General features: G+C 38.4%; 1 protein-coding gene across 4 annotated transcripts in view; it reads right to left on the bottom strand.

Annotated features, from left to right (window-relative positions):
• Positions 1-6,388: 6,388 nt before the first annotated feature.
• CAMKK2 (calcium/calmodulin dependent protein kinase kinase 2) overlaps positions 6,389-16,709 on the bottom strand; it is a 72,696-nt gene continuing 62,375 nt past the window's right edge. For all 4 annotated transcript variants that reach the window (XM_075178301.1, XM_075178293.1, XM_075178298.1 and 1 more), the window contains one exon: positions 6,389-14,914. In XM_075178301.1, the coding sequence (XP_075034402.1) occupies positions 14,889-14,914 (26 nt within the window). In that variant the 3' untranslated portion in view covers positions 6,389-14,888. The remainder of the gene's footprint in view (positions 14,915-16,709) is intronic.

The following is a 16,709-nucleotide window of genomic DNA, read 5'->3' as shown; positions in this document are numbered from 1 at the left end:
GGTGACAGTTGATGCCCAATTTTTTAATTATATTGTGGCCTCGGTACCAAATTGTGTACCGGGGCCACCACACTACGCAGTCCATACCCTTTTTTGGTGGAATTCTGACCCGTGGAGGGTTTTTTAATTATATTGTGGCCTCGGTACCAAATTGTGTACCGGGGCCCCCACACTACGCAGTCAAGATAGATAGATGCGTATCATAGATAAAGTACATTCAGTGGTGTGGGGCAAATTGAAAAATATTCAAAATGCACTGACATTATCAAAAACAAGAGGTTTTCACACGCTGAAACTCCAACATGTATATGATGGAGAGGATGGAGGAGCAGCCGTATGTGCAGTGTAATGCAGACCTGTTGAAGGTTTTTTATATATTTTATTGTGGTGCCCAGTGCCCACTACTCTACGCAGTCCAGATACTATTTTTGGGTGTAATTCTGACCTGTTGAAGGTTTTCTATATATTATATTGTGGTGGCCAGTGGCCAGTCCTCTATGCAGTCCAGATACTATTTTTGGGTGTAATTCTGACCTGTTGAAGGTTTTCTATATATTATATTGTGGTGGCCAGTGGCCAGTCCTCTATGCAGCCCAGATACTATTTTTGGGTGTAATTCTGACCTGTTGAAGGTTTTCTATATATTTTTTATTGTGGTGCCCAGTGCCCACTACTCTACGCAGTCCAGGTACATTTATTGCTGCGAATCATACAAGTTCAGGGTTTTTAATATATATTGTGGTGACCCACTCCTCTACGCAGTCCAGATACATTTATTGGTGCGAATCATACAAGTTCAGGGTTTTTAATATATATTGTGGTGACCCACTCCTCTACGCAGTCCAGGTACATTTATTGGTGCGAATCATACAAGTTCAGGGTTTTTAATATATATTGTGGTGACCCACTCCTCTACGCAGTCCAGGTGCATTTATTGGTGCGAATCATACAAGTTGATGGTTTTCTTATTATATATATTGTGGTGACCCACTCCTCTACGCAGTCCAGGTACATTTATTGCTGTGAATCATACAAGTTGATGGTTTTCTTATTATATATATTGTGGTGACCCACTCCTCTACGCAGTCCAGATACATTTATTGGTGCGAATCATACAAGTTCAGGGTTTTTAATATATATTGTGGTGACCCACTCCTCTACGCAGTCCAGGTACATTTATTGGTGCGAATCATACAAGTTGATGGTTTTCTTATTATATATATTGTGGTGACCCACTCCTCTACGCAGTCCAGATACATTTATTGGTGCGAATCATACAAGTTCAGGGTTTTTAATATATATTGTGGTGACCCACTCCTCTACGCAGTCCAGGTACATTTATTGGTGCGAATCATACAAGTTCAGGGTTTTTAATATATATTGTGGTGACCCACTCCTCTACGCAGTCCAGGTACATTTATTGGTGCGAATCATACAAGTTGATGGTTTTCTTATTATATATATTGTGGTTACCCACTCCTCTACGCAGTCCAGGTACATTTATTGCTGCGAATCATACAAGTTGATGGTTTTCTTATTATATATATTGTGGTGACCCACTCCTCTACGCAGTCCAGATACATTTATTGGTGCGAATCATACAAGTTCAGGGTTTTTAATATATATTGTGGTGACCCACTCCTCTACGCAGTCCAGGTACATTTATTGGTGCGAATCATACAAGTTCAGGGTTTTTAATATATATTGTGGTGATCCACTCTTCTACGCAGTCCAGGTACATTTATTGGTGCGAATCATACAAGTTGATGGTTTTCTTATTATATATATTGTGGTGACCCACTCCTCTACGCAGTCCAGGTACATTTATTGCTGCGAATCATACAAGTTGATGGTTTTCTTATTATATATATTGTGGTGACCCACTCCTCTACGCAGTCCAGATACATTTATTGGTGCGAATCATACAAGTTCAGGGTTTTTAATATATATTGTGGTGACCCACTCCTCTACGCAGTCCAGGTACATTTATTGGTGCGAATCATACAAGTTCAGGGTTTTTAATATATATTGTGGTGACCCACTCCTCTACGCAGTCCAGGTACATTTATTGGTGCGAATCATACAAGTTGATGGTTTTCTTATTATATATATTGTGGTGACCCACTCCTCTAGGCAGTCCAGGTACATTTATTGGTGCGAATCATACAAGTTGATGGTTTTCTTATTATATATATTGTGGTGACCCACTCCTCTACGCAGTCCAGAAAGATACCTCGTTGCAACGTTTTGGACTAATAACTATATTGTGAGGTGTTCAGAATACACTGTAAATTAGTGGAAATGCTTGTTAATGAATGTTATTGAGGTTAATAATAGCGTAGGAGTGAAAATAAGCCCAAAAACTTGATTTTTAAACTTTTTATGTTTTTTTCAAAAAAAATCCGAATCCAAAACCTTAAATCCGAACCGAGACCTTTCGTCAAGTGTTTTGCGAGACAAATCCGAACCCCAAAAATAATGAAAATCCGGATCCAAAACACAAAACACGGAACCTCAAAAGTCGCCGGTGCACATCCCTATTATTAACACACACAACATTCTTGAGACAATCAACTACCAATTGCAAAATGTGCCCTTCCTTTACATTTGTAATTTTAGGGATAAAATGATTAAATAAAATAGTTGTTGGTGGATGTTGCCCTGTGGGCTCATGTAGTTTAAGTGTAATTTTATGTAATCAATCAGGGCCAATCAGAAGTCTTTAGGGCATATTCAAGTGTCCGCGGGAATGCCCAAAATCCCGCGGTCCGCGCAGGATTACCGCAATTTACTTGCTGGATTTCAGCTCGCAGCTCAGGGAGCTGCGAGCTGAAATCCAGCGAAAGTTTACCGTATTAACAGTATTAGTTTTTCCGTGCTCGAACCCGCAGACAATTGAATACCCCCCTTTGACTTTCTACAGTTTGATATCACAAAACGTTTACTGAATGTTAGGAAATGCAGTATCTGCAGTATGTGCTGTTTTCCCTACTTAGTAAGCCAACACAAGTTAACTGTAAGTCCTATGTTTCGTAACCATGGGAATACATTTCTTACTTCTTGTTTTCTGATACACAGAAAAGCGTCTTCTAAGAAAACACAGCTCAGTGGAATTTCCCATACGGCTTAAAATGTACAAAGAAACAAGAACATTCTTCATTTTTAATTCACCAAAATGTTTTATAACATAAGACATGTTGCCCTATGCACATCAGGGGGTAAATGTATTAACATGCGGGTTCTTCAAGTTTCCCTTTACAATGCAGAACCGCTTTAAATTTAATCGCCGAAGACGCTGAACTCGCGGGTGTTGAAGAACCCGCATGTTAATACATTTACCCCCAGGTTTATTATTTACTGTCCTAGCTACCAGATGAGACAAAGAACTGGCATGGACTATACAGCAGAACATGGGAGCAGACGCTGCCATGACGGGGTTCCTCAATTCAGATACATTTTAATATTTAATATTATAAATTTGTTTATACATTACTGCACTCAACATAAAGCCATGCAAAGAGGCAGATCTTACCGCCTTTGATAGTTTATCTATTACAAACTCTGCTCTAGAGATTTTTAATGTGCATTTCCTTTTTCTAGATCATCCAACTTAGTAAAATGTTATTAGTTGAACCAGAGAATGCTCTTTAGAAAGAGGACAGGGCCAAAAAGTGGACTTTTATTGTCATAGTTTTATTCATTTGGGTCTCTTAGAATCTGGATAAAAACAAACTTTATTATATGTCACCTAATGGCTTCTTATATTCTCTCTTCCTTCATGACATATTCTTCAGAAGGTATAAATGCTTAGATTTGAACAGTTCCAGAAGGGCTTTGTTTAGCCAAAATATTCTTCAACCTGTGTCCTCATGGATGAAGCTTGTGATCAACATTTATTGTTGTCTGGTATTTGTTCTTCTCCTGCCCTGAACATTGAGTGACTACCAACATCTCTTCAGGAGAATGGTCTTTTGCTGACCATATTATGTCAGCACTCCCTGACAATTAGGCATCATGGAGTTACTAAGACTACATCTGAGAGCAAAGGGGTTTAATTCATTCATTCTGCTGACATTATATGGCTATAATCTCCCATTATTATTTATAAAGTGCACCCAATGCGCACCAAAATCATTTTTTTTTTGAGTCAGTACACCTCAATGGTTCACCAAGCGCACATTAGGGGACAAGCTTGTTCCTGGAAAAATCTTTAGTAAGTGCACTGTGCAGTCTGGATTACACATACAAGTGTACAACTGAATAAAGTGGTGACATAAGTTTTGGAGCGATCTTTTATTCAATTTCTGCTCTTTTGTAATAATGGGCCACTATTAATTATACTGGAACCAGTGTGGTAGCAAAGTGGCCACTCATGGGGCTCACAATCTTGTAATTTACCCCAGCCCTAATATGGATAATCAATTCACACAAATGGAAGTTGAATTAAAGCTGGTTATAAAATAGTAGTAGGACGCATAAGAGTTAACAAAGCTACAGCGCATATATTGACAAATTAAGTTGTTTTTCTGCTTCTGGGACAGTGTTGCTCAAGATATATGAGGAAACATGTCTAAAATATTTTGTGGTACTATAAGTCTACACCAGATAAGATGTGTCAAGGTCTACTTGGATTTATGTCTGTATCTGGGGGGATGTGGGGTGATGTTGAGTGGTCCTGTCAAATGCAGTGATATTATTGGTTAAAGTCTTATATGATGTTCTATCTACGTATTAGTTTGTGGTTTTAGGGCATAAAATGCTTGCAAAGTTAATATGTAATCACCATTGCTCAGATTGAATTGGTCTGTATTGCGCATACAAAGATAAACCAAGCATATACTAAAGAGACTTAGGGCTAGATTTACTAAGCTGCGGGTTTGAAAAAGTGGGGATGTTGCCTATAGCAACCAATCAGATTCTAGCTTTCATTTATTTAGTACTTTCTACAAAATGACAGCTAGAATCTGATTGGTTGCTATAGGCAACATCCCCACTTTTTCAAACCCGCAGCTTAGTAAATCTAGACCTTTGTCTTTGAATTATTCCTGAAAAATTCCATAACAAGCACCATTGCCATGGGGGTCAGGGAGAGGCCCATTGTTTTTCAGAGTGAAGCTGGTAATCTACAGAAGGGGGCAAAGTCAATTACGTGACATAATTTTTAAAGGTGCTTTTCAATAGGGTCAGAGCACCCTTTGGAAGTCAAACTACACTTCCTGTGGGAGGCAGTGACCAATCCACCCATGTGACTGAGCACAGGGCTGCTTGTGCCACGAACGCTGCACCTTCTACTATCAGTGGTGATGTGAAGCTCCTGTCAAACTAAAGTGGGACGATTGTGGTGTGAAACCCGTCTCTATATGCATCATAGATAAAACTTTTCTATAGGACTTTACGTATATTTTTACGTAAAGCAGAGCCCAAGGGAAACTTAAACACTTCTACTAGAGAGTAATTGCAACAAAATATTTACAATCGTTATTTTTTGTTATTTTATTTTATTTTAAATCTGAGACAAATATTTTTCCCCTAGAGTAAAATTGTGACGATATTGATGATAGACACCTCTCAATGTCAAACAATATTACTTTAGAGATCATCATGAAGCATTTGAAAGATCATCAAACTACTTTAGAAGTTATTATCACCTAAGCGCTAGTGCTATATAAATAAATGTTGATGATGATGATTATCAGATAACATGAATCCTGAAAGCATCAGCAAACGTTTAATAGCCGGTCTGGTGGCAAGAAAATGATTTGAATATTTTACCTTTACAATGTTGTGTTGATGCAGATAAAGTGAAATCCAAAACCTTAATTTTTCCAGTCATTTTATCAATAACTGGTCTCAATGAACAGCTAGGAGCCACACTGCCTATACAACATTCTAACCCTCCAGTTCTAATGATCTAGTCAATGGGTTAGATTTACTAAACTGCGGGTTTGAAAAAGTGGAGATGTTGCCTACAGCAACCAATCAGATTCTAAGTGGAGATGTTGCCTACAGCAACCAATCAGATTCTAGCTATCATTTTGTAGAATGTACTAACTAAATGACAGAGAGAATCTGATTGGGCTAGATTTACTAAACTGCAGGTTTGAAAAAGTGGAGATGTTGCCTATAGCAACCAATCAGACTCTAGCTATCATTTTGTAGAATGTACTAAATAAATGACAAAGAGAATCTGATTGGTTGCTATAGGCAACATCTCCAATTTTTCAAATCCGCCGTTTAGTAAATCTAGCCCAATGTCTCCATTGCTTTAGAAAGTAGTGAGTAATTCTGACTCTTAAAGTAGAAGCATCACTAGTAACATACTTAAACCAGCAGCTGCTTTCATAGCCCTGGAACCATATACCCATTATAGTTAGAAACAGTAATGCAATTCTATTTGGTAAGCATTTGGACCATTTATTTTAATAGGTGATAAATACACAGTATTTAAACATACAACTTAGTAAAATGAAATGCATAGTAAAAGATAAAAATGATTCAAGCTTAAAAGAAATCCAATAAAAAAGCTACAGTCAAAAGATATTTGATAAAATATAAAACGCCAACCAAATTGTAGACATCTGACATCACGTAAGCATTTAACAAATGGTGAAAAGTTGTATTTTATGTTATAGTGCGAAAACATTGGTGCAACCCATACAAAAGCATATAGAAAACATGTAAGTAAAGAGATATTTTAGCAGCTATGTGTGGGTTTAATACCCTAAATACATATCGGCAGAGATTTTTTTTCATGCAATAAGTAACAGATATTTCAAACATACATATTATGTATTTTTTATATCTATACGTCAATACTAACAGCGAATTTTTACTGAAATGAAAAATGCAGCTATATATTAATCCCTTATTAAGGTTTTTTTATCTCCTTTTTTTTGTAAAATAGACTTACCAGGAAATGAAGGATTCCTGAAAGTTGCAAGTATAATCTTTGGCGTCTTGGCCAAAAAAACTCCACAATACATCAAATTTTAGCTGTAAATATGAATAATATGTATCCAACATCAAAAGAGCAATATTCTGTTACAAAAAGTACATTTTGTTAATCTAGAAAAGCACAAAATCTATAAATTGCTCGATAGGACATGGAAAGAGTTAACTGCAGACTCGCAGTATCCTCATACTGAAAAGGTTAATGATGGTTGTTACTTGAGATATTTATTTTTTTACAATGGCTTACATTATAATACAAAACATGAACAGCCTCCTTACCCAGTTCTGATGCACGAATATAACGCACGTGGCACCGTCTACTGGTCAGTAACCCCATCATAAATCTACATGCCATTGACAATAATAGCATAGAATTAATCATCTCAATTTGTGGCAGTTCTGCACAGATGCGACAGTGAATAATACAAATGTTGTACTCTTTAGTGTATTCTTAAAGCAGAAATCGGTCTTGTTCATATGTACAAAATAAACAAGCGCCGACCTAGCTTGACGTACAAATGTGTATCCTGATGGAAAGTATTACTGGATATTTATACAACTAGATATTTGAAATAAAGTGCATGAACAACTTTACAATAACTTAATTGTATTATATATATTTAGGTGTAGTAGTAGCAGCTGCCAGGTTAAAGTACATGCATTTCGTACCCACAGTGCAGGTAGCCATTTAATGTCTGAAACAATATCCCTTAGTGATGTCATTAGATCCGACTGTGTTCTCATGCCTATTGGTTCAGCTAACATAATGCTGAGTGATCTATTGGCTCCTATTACGTTGAGGTTTCACTCTCAGGAATATTGGTTTAGTCCACAAATGGGCTACCGTTACTGTGTGTAGACAACAGGTGCACTTCAAACAGCATTAATTATTGCATTAGTTAATTTCCCTGTGCTGCAAATATCCAGAATGCAACATAATCCATTTTCAAAAAAACAAAAAAATCTGTATTAAAAAAAAACCAATATTTTTTTTTCACCAGCTGAGCAAAATATATTAATAGCTTCTAACATTTAGTCCAAATGATAAAAGAGAACCTGTTAACTGTGCGTAAAAGTACTTTTTATATAGTGCCCTATGGATGTGTAAAAAGAAATATAGATCTCCTATGTCCCATCTTGTTTTTCTGTACACAGGGCTGCAGGCATTGGTGACAATGGAGAATGAACTGTGAGGCCGAAGTAATTGAAGTTGATGGCTTCCTAGCTGGGCTGGCTGTGTGCTGTGGCTTGGTCACGTGTGCACATAACAGAGGCATGCATAATTACAACTCAATTCTATCGAGCGGAGTACTGTGTGGACATGGAAGTCTATGTCTTCAGCCGCCATTTTCTTGGAGCCCTGATCTCATTTGATAAGGGTGCATGTGGATTTATGAATAGGGAAGAGATGTAGAAAGTTTGATTAGCTGTGTGGCTAGGTTAACCTTTGTGGCCTATAGAAATAAAGGCCATTTTTTTGCTGAAGATTTAGTATAGAGAGTGATGTAACTATGATCCACATCGTTATATGCATGCTGTATATAAATGCTATGTGAGCACACAGCATTATGCTCACTTCCAGGTAAGTGTCTCAGTATGTCACTTGTTCCCTGCGTCACAAGCAATAGTCAGGAAGAGGATCTATGTAAATGGAGCCTCTCTGGTGTGTTATGTTTACATACAGAACATGTTAATATGTTATACAATTTCCTGAAAGAAGGAACATACGGTGAATGCATTTTTACCACATGCATAGTGTCTATGGAAATAGTACTTTTACACAGAGGTGATGGGTCATCGTTTTATGAAATACATATTTTATACTTCAGAATTTGTGAGAACAGAGGATAACTGATAAAGTTTGTGCCGCACTGGGGAAGCAATAATTCAATTCCCAACAAGTCATTTGTTGGAGCGGAAGCTGCTGTACATTGGAAAGTTAATTCTGCTCACCTGATCAATAAAATACATGGCAGGTATGTGTAGATGCCACAATATACATTTCAGTACTGGAGCAGCTTATATTTCTAGTCATTATTTTCGGTTTTAAGCTGATCACTAAACATAACTTCCTGAATGCCTTCCTTATACCAACTACAACTCACCGGGACATACGGGGTGTTGCCTAGCAGAACAGGTATGTGATCTATTATCTGGAATGCTTGGCACCTAGGCTCCCACATAAGGTTTTATTTTTAGTCATTATTTGGAGCACTAGGCCTAAAATCTAATAAAACACATTTTAATATTTCCCACAAATGTGTCCACATTGCCCCTGGCATTCCCATCTTCATTCCACTGCCTAGCGGAGCTCCTCTTAGTGACTGTAGGAAGACGCACTTAGTGATCATAGCTGTGTGTATATGACAAAACCAAACAACAGCAGCAATAATTTACGTATTTCCACAGATCACTTTCCTGTACATGCTGCATCCATACATACAATGCATTTGCTAACGCTATTATCCATACATATAATTCTCTGACTACACTAAGCTCTAGATTTCCTGGAGGTAGAGATGTTAGAGCAAATTATGGAAATAATATTGATATCATATATGGCAGACAGGATTCAGACACTAGGAAAAATCACCCCATTGGGCCCTTTCACTAGCACTAAGTCATTAAGGAAAGAAAAGCAAAAATAAAAGAGTAAGTCTTCTCCTGGACAAACCATGATACAATGCAAGGGGTGCAGATTAGTTTACCATTTTGCACATAAGTTAAATATTGACTGCTTTTTCAAGTAGCACACAATTACTTGATAGCTTTATTTTACACTGAAATTTAAAGTTGATCTAGAACATGCCCTACCCCAACTATAAATCTGTCCCCACATTTTAAATATACCACCCCCTCCAATACAACATGGCTTTGCCAAGGAGCAAGGTTACTACTTTTTTTTTTTTTTTGCTTTACTCTGCTTAACTGCAAGTCCTGTCACCATCATAGATTTGCGTGTAGCTTTAACTGTGACTCAACATTGTTGGGAAACTGTAAGGGAAACAGTTCCAATAAGCACCAGTTCCATGAAAGACATCATGTGCATGTTTGTAACGGAAGCAAATGCAAGAAGTTTCACTTCTCTGTAAATATAATTTGCACGTCCCAATAAGAGACCAATAGCCACATATTAGACCCCGCATACATCCGGCTGTACACCACTGATATACAGCTAGGTAGCTGACTGGCATCCACTACCTCTGTTTCTCTGTTTGATATTGTATTTACAATTGTATGGCTACATCATTTTTGTTTTACATTCACAAGAATGCAACACATTATATCATAAAAAGAAACCTGTTCTGTATACATATTTTATAGAATTTATGTTCATTTGTGTCTCTGGTAGGAAAATTAGACAGTGGCGCAGTGACCAGCGTCAATAAATAAAAATGATCTGATTAAAAAGTGATGCTCGATATGTTGGTGCTATATAAATGAAGGATAATAATAATTAAAGCTGGACCCATTAAACAGTTGTCAAAATGTTAAGAAATTCCTGCTGGTCGGTACCTTTACAAATGGATCATTGTGTAACAAATGCCTATAATAACTATAATATGTTTACTGATCTCAGCTATAAAGTAATATTCTCGTATTTTATATTTTCTTCAGTAAAAATTAACTAAAGCACAGATAATTATATAATAATATTTCTGCCTGACAGAACAGGTGGGTCATGTTCTCCAGATGATAGATGTGCTGCAGGTAATTCAAGTATAATAGGTGCTATCTTAGTGCATACAGTAATAACCATAAAACATCCACTTTATCCCAATTCAGTCCTATAACTGCAGTCTATATATATATATGATATCACATCACTCCGTCTTACACAAAGGTGGCAGCTTTATAAAGCACCTGCTACATCCCAAACTGGCGCCCATATACTGACGTATAGTGGAATCAATCTGTGTCAATGCCATGTGGATAAGTGAACACGTACCAAATAAAAGCTTAACCGAGAGATACAGTGGGTCTCCTTGTTCCATTTACAGAACTATAAATAGGATTAGTTTACCAATCCATCAATGAGGTTCCACAACTGAGAAGGAATTTCCTACTAGGAGATGTCTGGCCAAACACTTGTCTTCTCAGCAAGACAGAAAATAATGCATTTAATAAAGAAAACTATTGTTATTCTCTGTCTTGCTGAGGAGGACAATGTTCTGCCAAGTATCTATAAGTAGGGAATATCCCTGAAGTGGTGGAATATCATTCATGGATTTTTAAACTAATCCAGACTGGCTATCTACTCAACACTTCAAATAAGTTGTTTTAACTAGTTCTTTAACATATATTTTCCTCACTTGTACTAATAAATATTTTTTTTAGCAATATTACACTATATTTTATTTATTCTGTTTCTCTATCTGGGAGTTCTATCAATGAAGAGTGTGATCCCTGGAAAGAGGAGGTCCACTGTGGCATCAGTTTAGCTTGTTTGTAACATGATGTGTAGTACACTTATCTGCGTGATTGTGGCACGAGTTGATCCAACTATACTTCACTATATGAGCACTATCATTTCCTTATATTTTTTTTTAACTCTGGCTCTACACGCTGGCTGTGCCTCCCCTGACACGTCACTCTTTAGTCCTGGGTGTGGTAGGGTGGGGAAGACTTAGCACACATAATGGTTCTGTGCTACACCACTAGGGACAAATCTTTAATGGGGTTCACCACTTTAAATATCATTTCTACTACATTTCCTAATACAAGTACTTTGGTGGAGTTCCCTCTCTTTCCCAGCTCCCCCAATGGCAATATTTAGTAGGGTCCCAGCATGTAGCTATGCCCTGTGAAGCTCAGCTCCCTCTGTAACAGAAGGGATCCAACATAGTTGCTCTAAATACAATCCATTTCACTTTAACCAAAATCAACATGGTTTGGGTAGACTGGACCATGGTATGGGTGGATTGGGTGCATGGCCTATACTGGCTCAGTTTTCCCATCGTGTATGCTGGCAGGGATGTGTAAACATGTGAAAGACAGTCACCTATTAGAGGGCTTCATTTAGAGTTGGACATTTGTTTGTTTCATTAGCATAAAATACGCGTTTCCGTACTGCACAGGTGCACCAAAAATCTGTATGCATATGTCCATGTAGAGATTTGGTCACATCTTACACTTGTGACTCCTTATGACTGGAAAGGCGGGATAGGAAAGGAAAGAGGTGGGAGAACATAGGCTGAGTACAGTAAAGGTGTGTTCACGTAATAGTGACTGAGGTATACCTGGACGCAGACACATAAGCACCTATCAGAAGGCCTATCTGTTGCGAATGCTGGAGAGCTGGTGCAACAAGGCGCACTGATGATGATGACGATCAGCAGAACTAACTAGTCGCTTCTGATGGGATTTACCTCTCCAGTACTTATTTCATTAGTGTGGCTATTATATGAAGTCATGGCCGTCTATTAAAATTACTTAATTAATATTCCATATGGACCGTGACAGGTAAATGACACTTCATTCAATTATTACATTGTCTAGAAATAGGGTAATGCAACTTGTGCATTTACTACTAACGTTGTCTCTACGCTACACTTGTTCCTGACGTAAACCTGGTCTATATGCTGGTGTTGTAGATCTGTATGGATCATGAGATGGGTCCGACTGAGCATATGCACGTAAATAAGCATTTTCATGAGCAAGTATTTTCCTGCTATTGCTCTGGTAGCAAATGAGTCCAACTCTGCATGAGCCCCAAAATGTCATAGCTTTACAATATGTGTTGGAGAGAGTGCAATCAGAAAGCATCCTACCTACACCTTTGGTGGAACTGTCCAAAAATACAATCCTTATGGACAGAGATCAGAAATCTAATCTTTAGCATTACGATTATTATGATTCCTCAAAAATCTACAATTTGACCATCTTCCTCTTCCCAACTCGGACACCCCGAGACATGACAACAAACGCATTAGACACATTTTTAGTGTAATAACTGCTATGCACTATGTCCAGTGCTCCAAGAGGCTCCTCTGTCTCTTTCCATAAAACCTGGGGCTCATTTAGTAACCAGTCCAATCCCAACTACTGACCCTCACTCACATACCTTTGAAACAGACACCCCTAATATGTCACTAACCCTACTAAGACAATATTCTCAGCCCTGCCCAAATTGAAATCCTTTCCTTCCTCACCAATATCAAATCATCCAACTTAACTCCCCTTCCTTCATATAATCTCAAAAACTGCAGAAATCACACTGTTCCTGCTTATACTATCAACTGCCATCAGACACACTAGACACACTCGTATTTTATACTCTACCCCACAATAATGTACTTGTCATGTCTTAGATATGTAATATGCGAGTCATAAATGTGTATCTTGTTCCTGATACCATTAATAAACAGTCCTTATAAAAATATGACATGGCTTAAACAAGGGAATCCTGAGTATGAGGTAAGATCTAGTTATCTGTAGTTCAGCTTCACAACATGACACCAACACTCTCTTTCTACTGTTGTGAGTTATTTTAAATCTTCAATGCTAAGCAGTTCTAGTGGGGTTTAGTGTACAGTTATTTCACTGGGTCATAGAAACCGTGTTCTACGCAGAACCTAAAATTCAGGTTATAAATACAATATATAGGAAAGGATATTTAGGAAAAGTGGCACACAGGAAAAAACGTGAACTAGAAAAAACACAGTTACAACTGCATCAGTTGCTATGGTTACATCACATTTTTCATGTGCTCCAGTTTTCGTATATATGTGTCCCCCATTATAGATTTACTTCCACTCACCTTGATATGGAAGCCAGAAGCACAGGCCAGCTGTACAGAGAATGAGGAAGGATACAAGATAATCAGCATCATCTACTCAACAACACTAATAGTCTCTGTAATCTTTATGATTCATGAGCTGAGAACATTGATGACTTCATTCACTGGCGGTCCTGCTTGCAGTTCAGCATTGTGAGGACATTGGTAGCATAATAGGAGTCATTTTAAATTGTCACATAATTATGTCTAGGATGAGATGTAGATCTTGTTGGCTTTGTTTATGTATGCATACCTTGGCGATCAATTTCTCTGTGCAATTATTCCAAGTGATTGAAAATGGTCTATGCATAATAAGCTTGTGCAAAAATACTGTGTGAGCACAGGGTGAGGCAGTAATGTACAAAGCACATTAAGTTAATGAGATGGTGCTATAGACAATGTACTAGAGTATTACATAAAATGGACATGGAAGCATTAGATGACTCAGCACTCTCCCTGTTGACGTCACATCTTTAGAAAAAATGGCACAAAAAGTGCTCTAGTACATTCTACTTCCAATGTAAAAAGTAGTGAAACGTCTTCAGCTGCCTGATATCCTCAATGACCATCCACAGACCAGGGATTTCAGTCCATGCAAAAACTTCGCTAAGCATTCATCTGTCACTTCTTCAAATCTGAAATCTCTGACTTGAAAGGTTTAGGGAGCCCACCTCACTGTTACTGAGTCCCATCAGTGCCCCCTGCAGTAGGGCCTACAATACATGAATGTATCCTAAGCCCATTGTCTGTAAAACATTAGTGTCCTGAAAGCATTAGATGTGTGCAATGTCTGTGTGTAATATTTGGCATCATTAATACATATGCTACAAGCCACTTGAATCATTTTTTGCAATATACAATACAAGCACCTTCTCTGGATAAGTCTCCAGGAGTCCTCTGGAAGAGTGCGCCCATTACGAAGCAATCAATAACGTTTAACGACTTAACAACCCAAGGCAGGACAAGGTCTTTAGCGCATGCAGCAACATAAGGTGTTCTTTGAGCAAGTAGCATGCACGGTTTAGATTACACTTGGTGTGTTGACATACACACGTCCTAGTCATAGATGATGCACACAAGTCAAATCATCTCTGGTCTCTGGGCAGATACACTCAGGAAAGAACCTCGTCCTCTCCTAACTCTTGTAAGTCGCATACTCTCACACTTTCATCGCTGCCTTGAATCCTGTGAATTAAACATAAAGCTATGAGTATCCTAAAAAAAGTGCTTATTCTCTGTACATAAAATCAGTAGTTTTTGTATCAGGAAAAAGAAAAGGGCTAGAATAAAATTAGCAGCAGATAATACAGGCGTAGTACAGATGTGACATGTTTGATCAAGGCAGACTGCGGCACATTTGGAAGGCAATTTTAGAGGTTGAGTGGATGTCTTTTTAACAAAACATAATGCAGAGTTGCAAAGCAATTAGATTGTTTTGTACTGGATCCACTGAACATAGAGTACCTGAGAGAACGCTAAACCGTCTTCAATTGTAAATCTATGTAATTATGATGTTGAGACACGTCTATTCTCGGATGCTGTGGTTTCATTTTTATATAGACCCATGTCCTCTATGCATATAAACACAGTGATTTACAATCTCTTGTTGATGAAATTTATGAACTGAACCAGAGGAACTTGTACGTTCATAAATTATTCATGTACCTGAAACAAGTGTTCTGAGCTGACCTCAAAGCCTTGGTAACATTTACTTTATTTATTTCTTCCTTAAGATGTAATAGAAGCTAAATGTAGAATGTAGAACAGACATTACAGCAGGCAAGTTCCTCATCTACCCTGGGAATGCAGCAAACAGTGCAGGATGACTCAGTCCATCCAGCCCTATTCAATAAAGCACTTCTATTTTATTCTATTGATTCGGATTGCTCTGTGAGCTGCAGGAGCTGCCACCACATAGACAGTGTGGCTCTCAGCTGCAGGTAATGGTGAGGGATCATGGGTAGGGTCTTCTGTTTGCTCCATGATGGTAGGGGCAACTGCATAAACTGGGTGGCTTTACCAAAAGTATACAAGCCCTTTAAGTACTTAGGGGTGAACTCAATTGGCCGCATTATTGCCGAATGTAACGCGGCCTGCGCTCTATTACTGTTAATACAGTAATTTTAACCCGGATTATGCTCGAGCCACAACCAAAAACCAGCGTTAAAAATTAGCATAACGGTAATAATGCGCACCATTACCGTAGTAACGGTAATAGTGCACAGCCTGCATTACTTTCAGCAGTAACGAGAGTTCTAGCAATTCATCCTACATATCACAAGCCGTCTTGTAGCCCGCTGCAAACTGCCCTTTGTAAGACTGTGTACTACGGTGTTTTCAGGAGATTATCGGGCCAATCAGACGATAAACGACTGGTTGGCCTGATATCACAGTAGTGTGTACCCTGCAACGAGAAACGATTATCGTTCTAAAGCACATAATATCATTGAAGGAGATTTTTAAACTGAACAAAAATCTCGTTCAACGATGGAATTCTGCAGTGTGTATGCACTCTGCAGAATTGGAATGACAATTTAGCTATTTACCTTGTGTTTGACAGCTGGTGTCAAAGATTTGGAAACTGCTATAACAGCTGAGAAATAGGGAGCTTAAGCTTTACCGCTGGAGCAGAGCCAGATGGCCCGGGTGACTCTATCCTCTCAGGTCACCTTACAGTGTGCAGCAACTCGGCGTCTCACAGATGCCAGCAACGAACGGGGATTAGCGGTCTTTCAACCAATGATCCATCAGTGGCTTTGTTTACAGGACGCAGCTCTGGTAAGGTGATGGCCATGGAATGGTAGCAGAGTGTGACAGCTGCAGATATAGGGGTCACGAACGAACCTTAAGCACCACAAGATAAGCTTATAGCAGTTCTCGGATCTGATTTAGCACAACTGGTGTTGCGCTTTATCTAATGCAGAGGACATGGAGACACAATCCCACATTACTGCACCGTGCCACTCTATACCAGATGTAT

This window comes from Mixophyes fleayi, chromosome 1, assembly GCF_038048845.1.
Source record: "Mixophyes fleayi isolate aMixFle1 chromosome 1, aMixFle1.hap1, whole genome shotgun sequence".
In the NCBI taxonomy this organism is placed as follows: domain Eukaryota; kingdom Metazoa; phylum Chordata; class Amphibia; order Anura; family Limnodynastidae; genus Mixophyes; species Mixophyes fleayi.
This window is presented reverse-complemented; position numbering and strand designations above follow the sequence as displayed.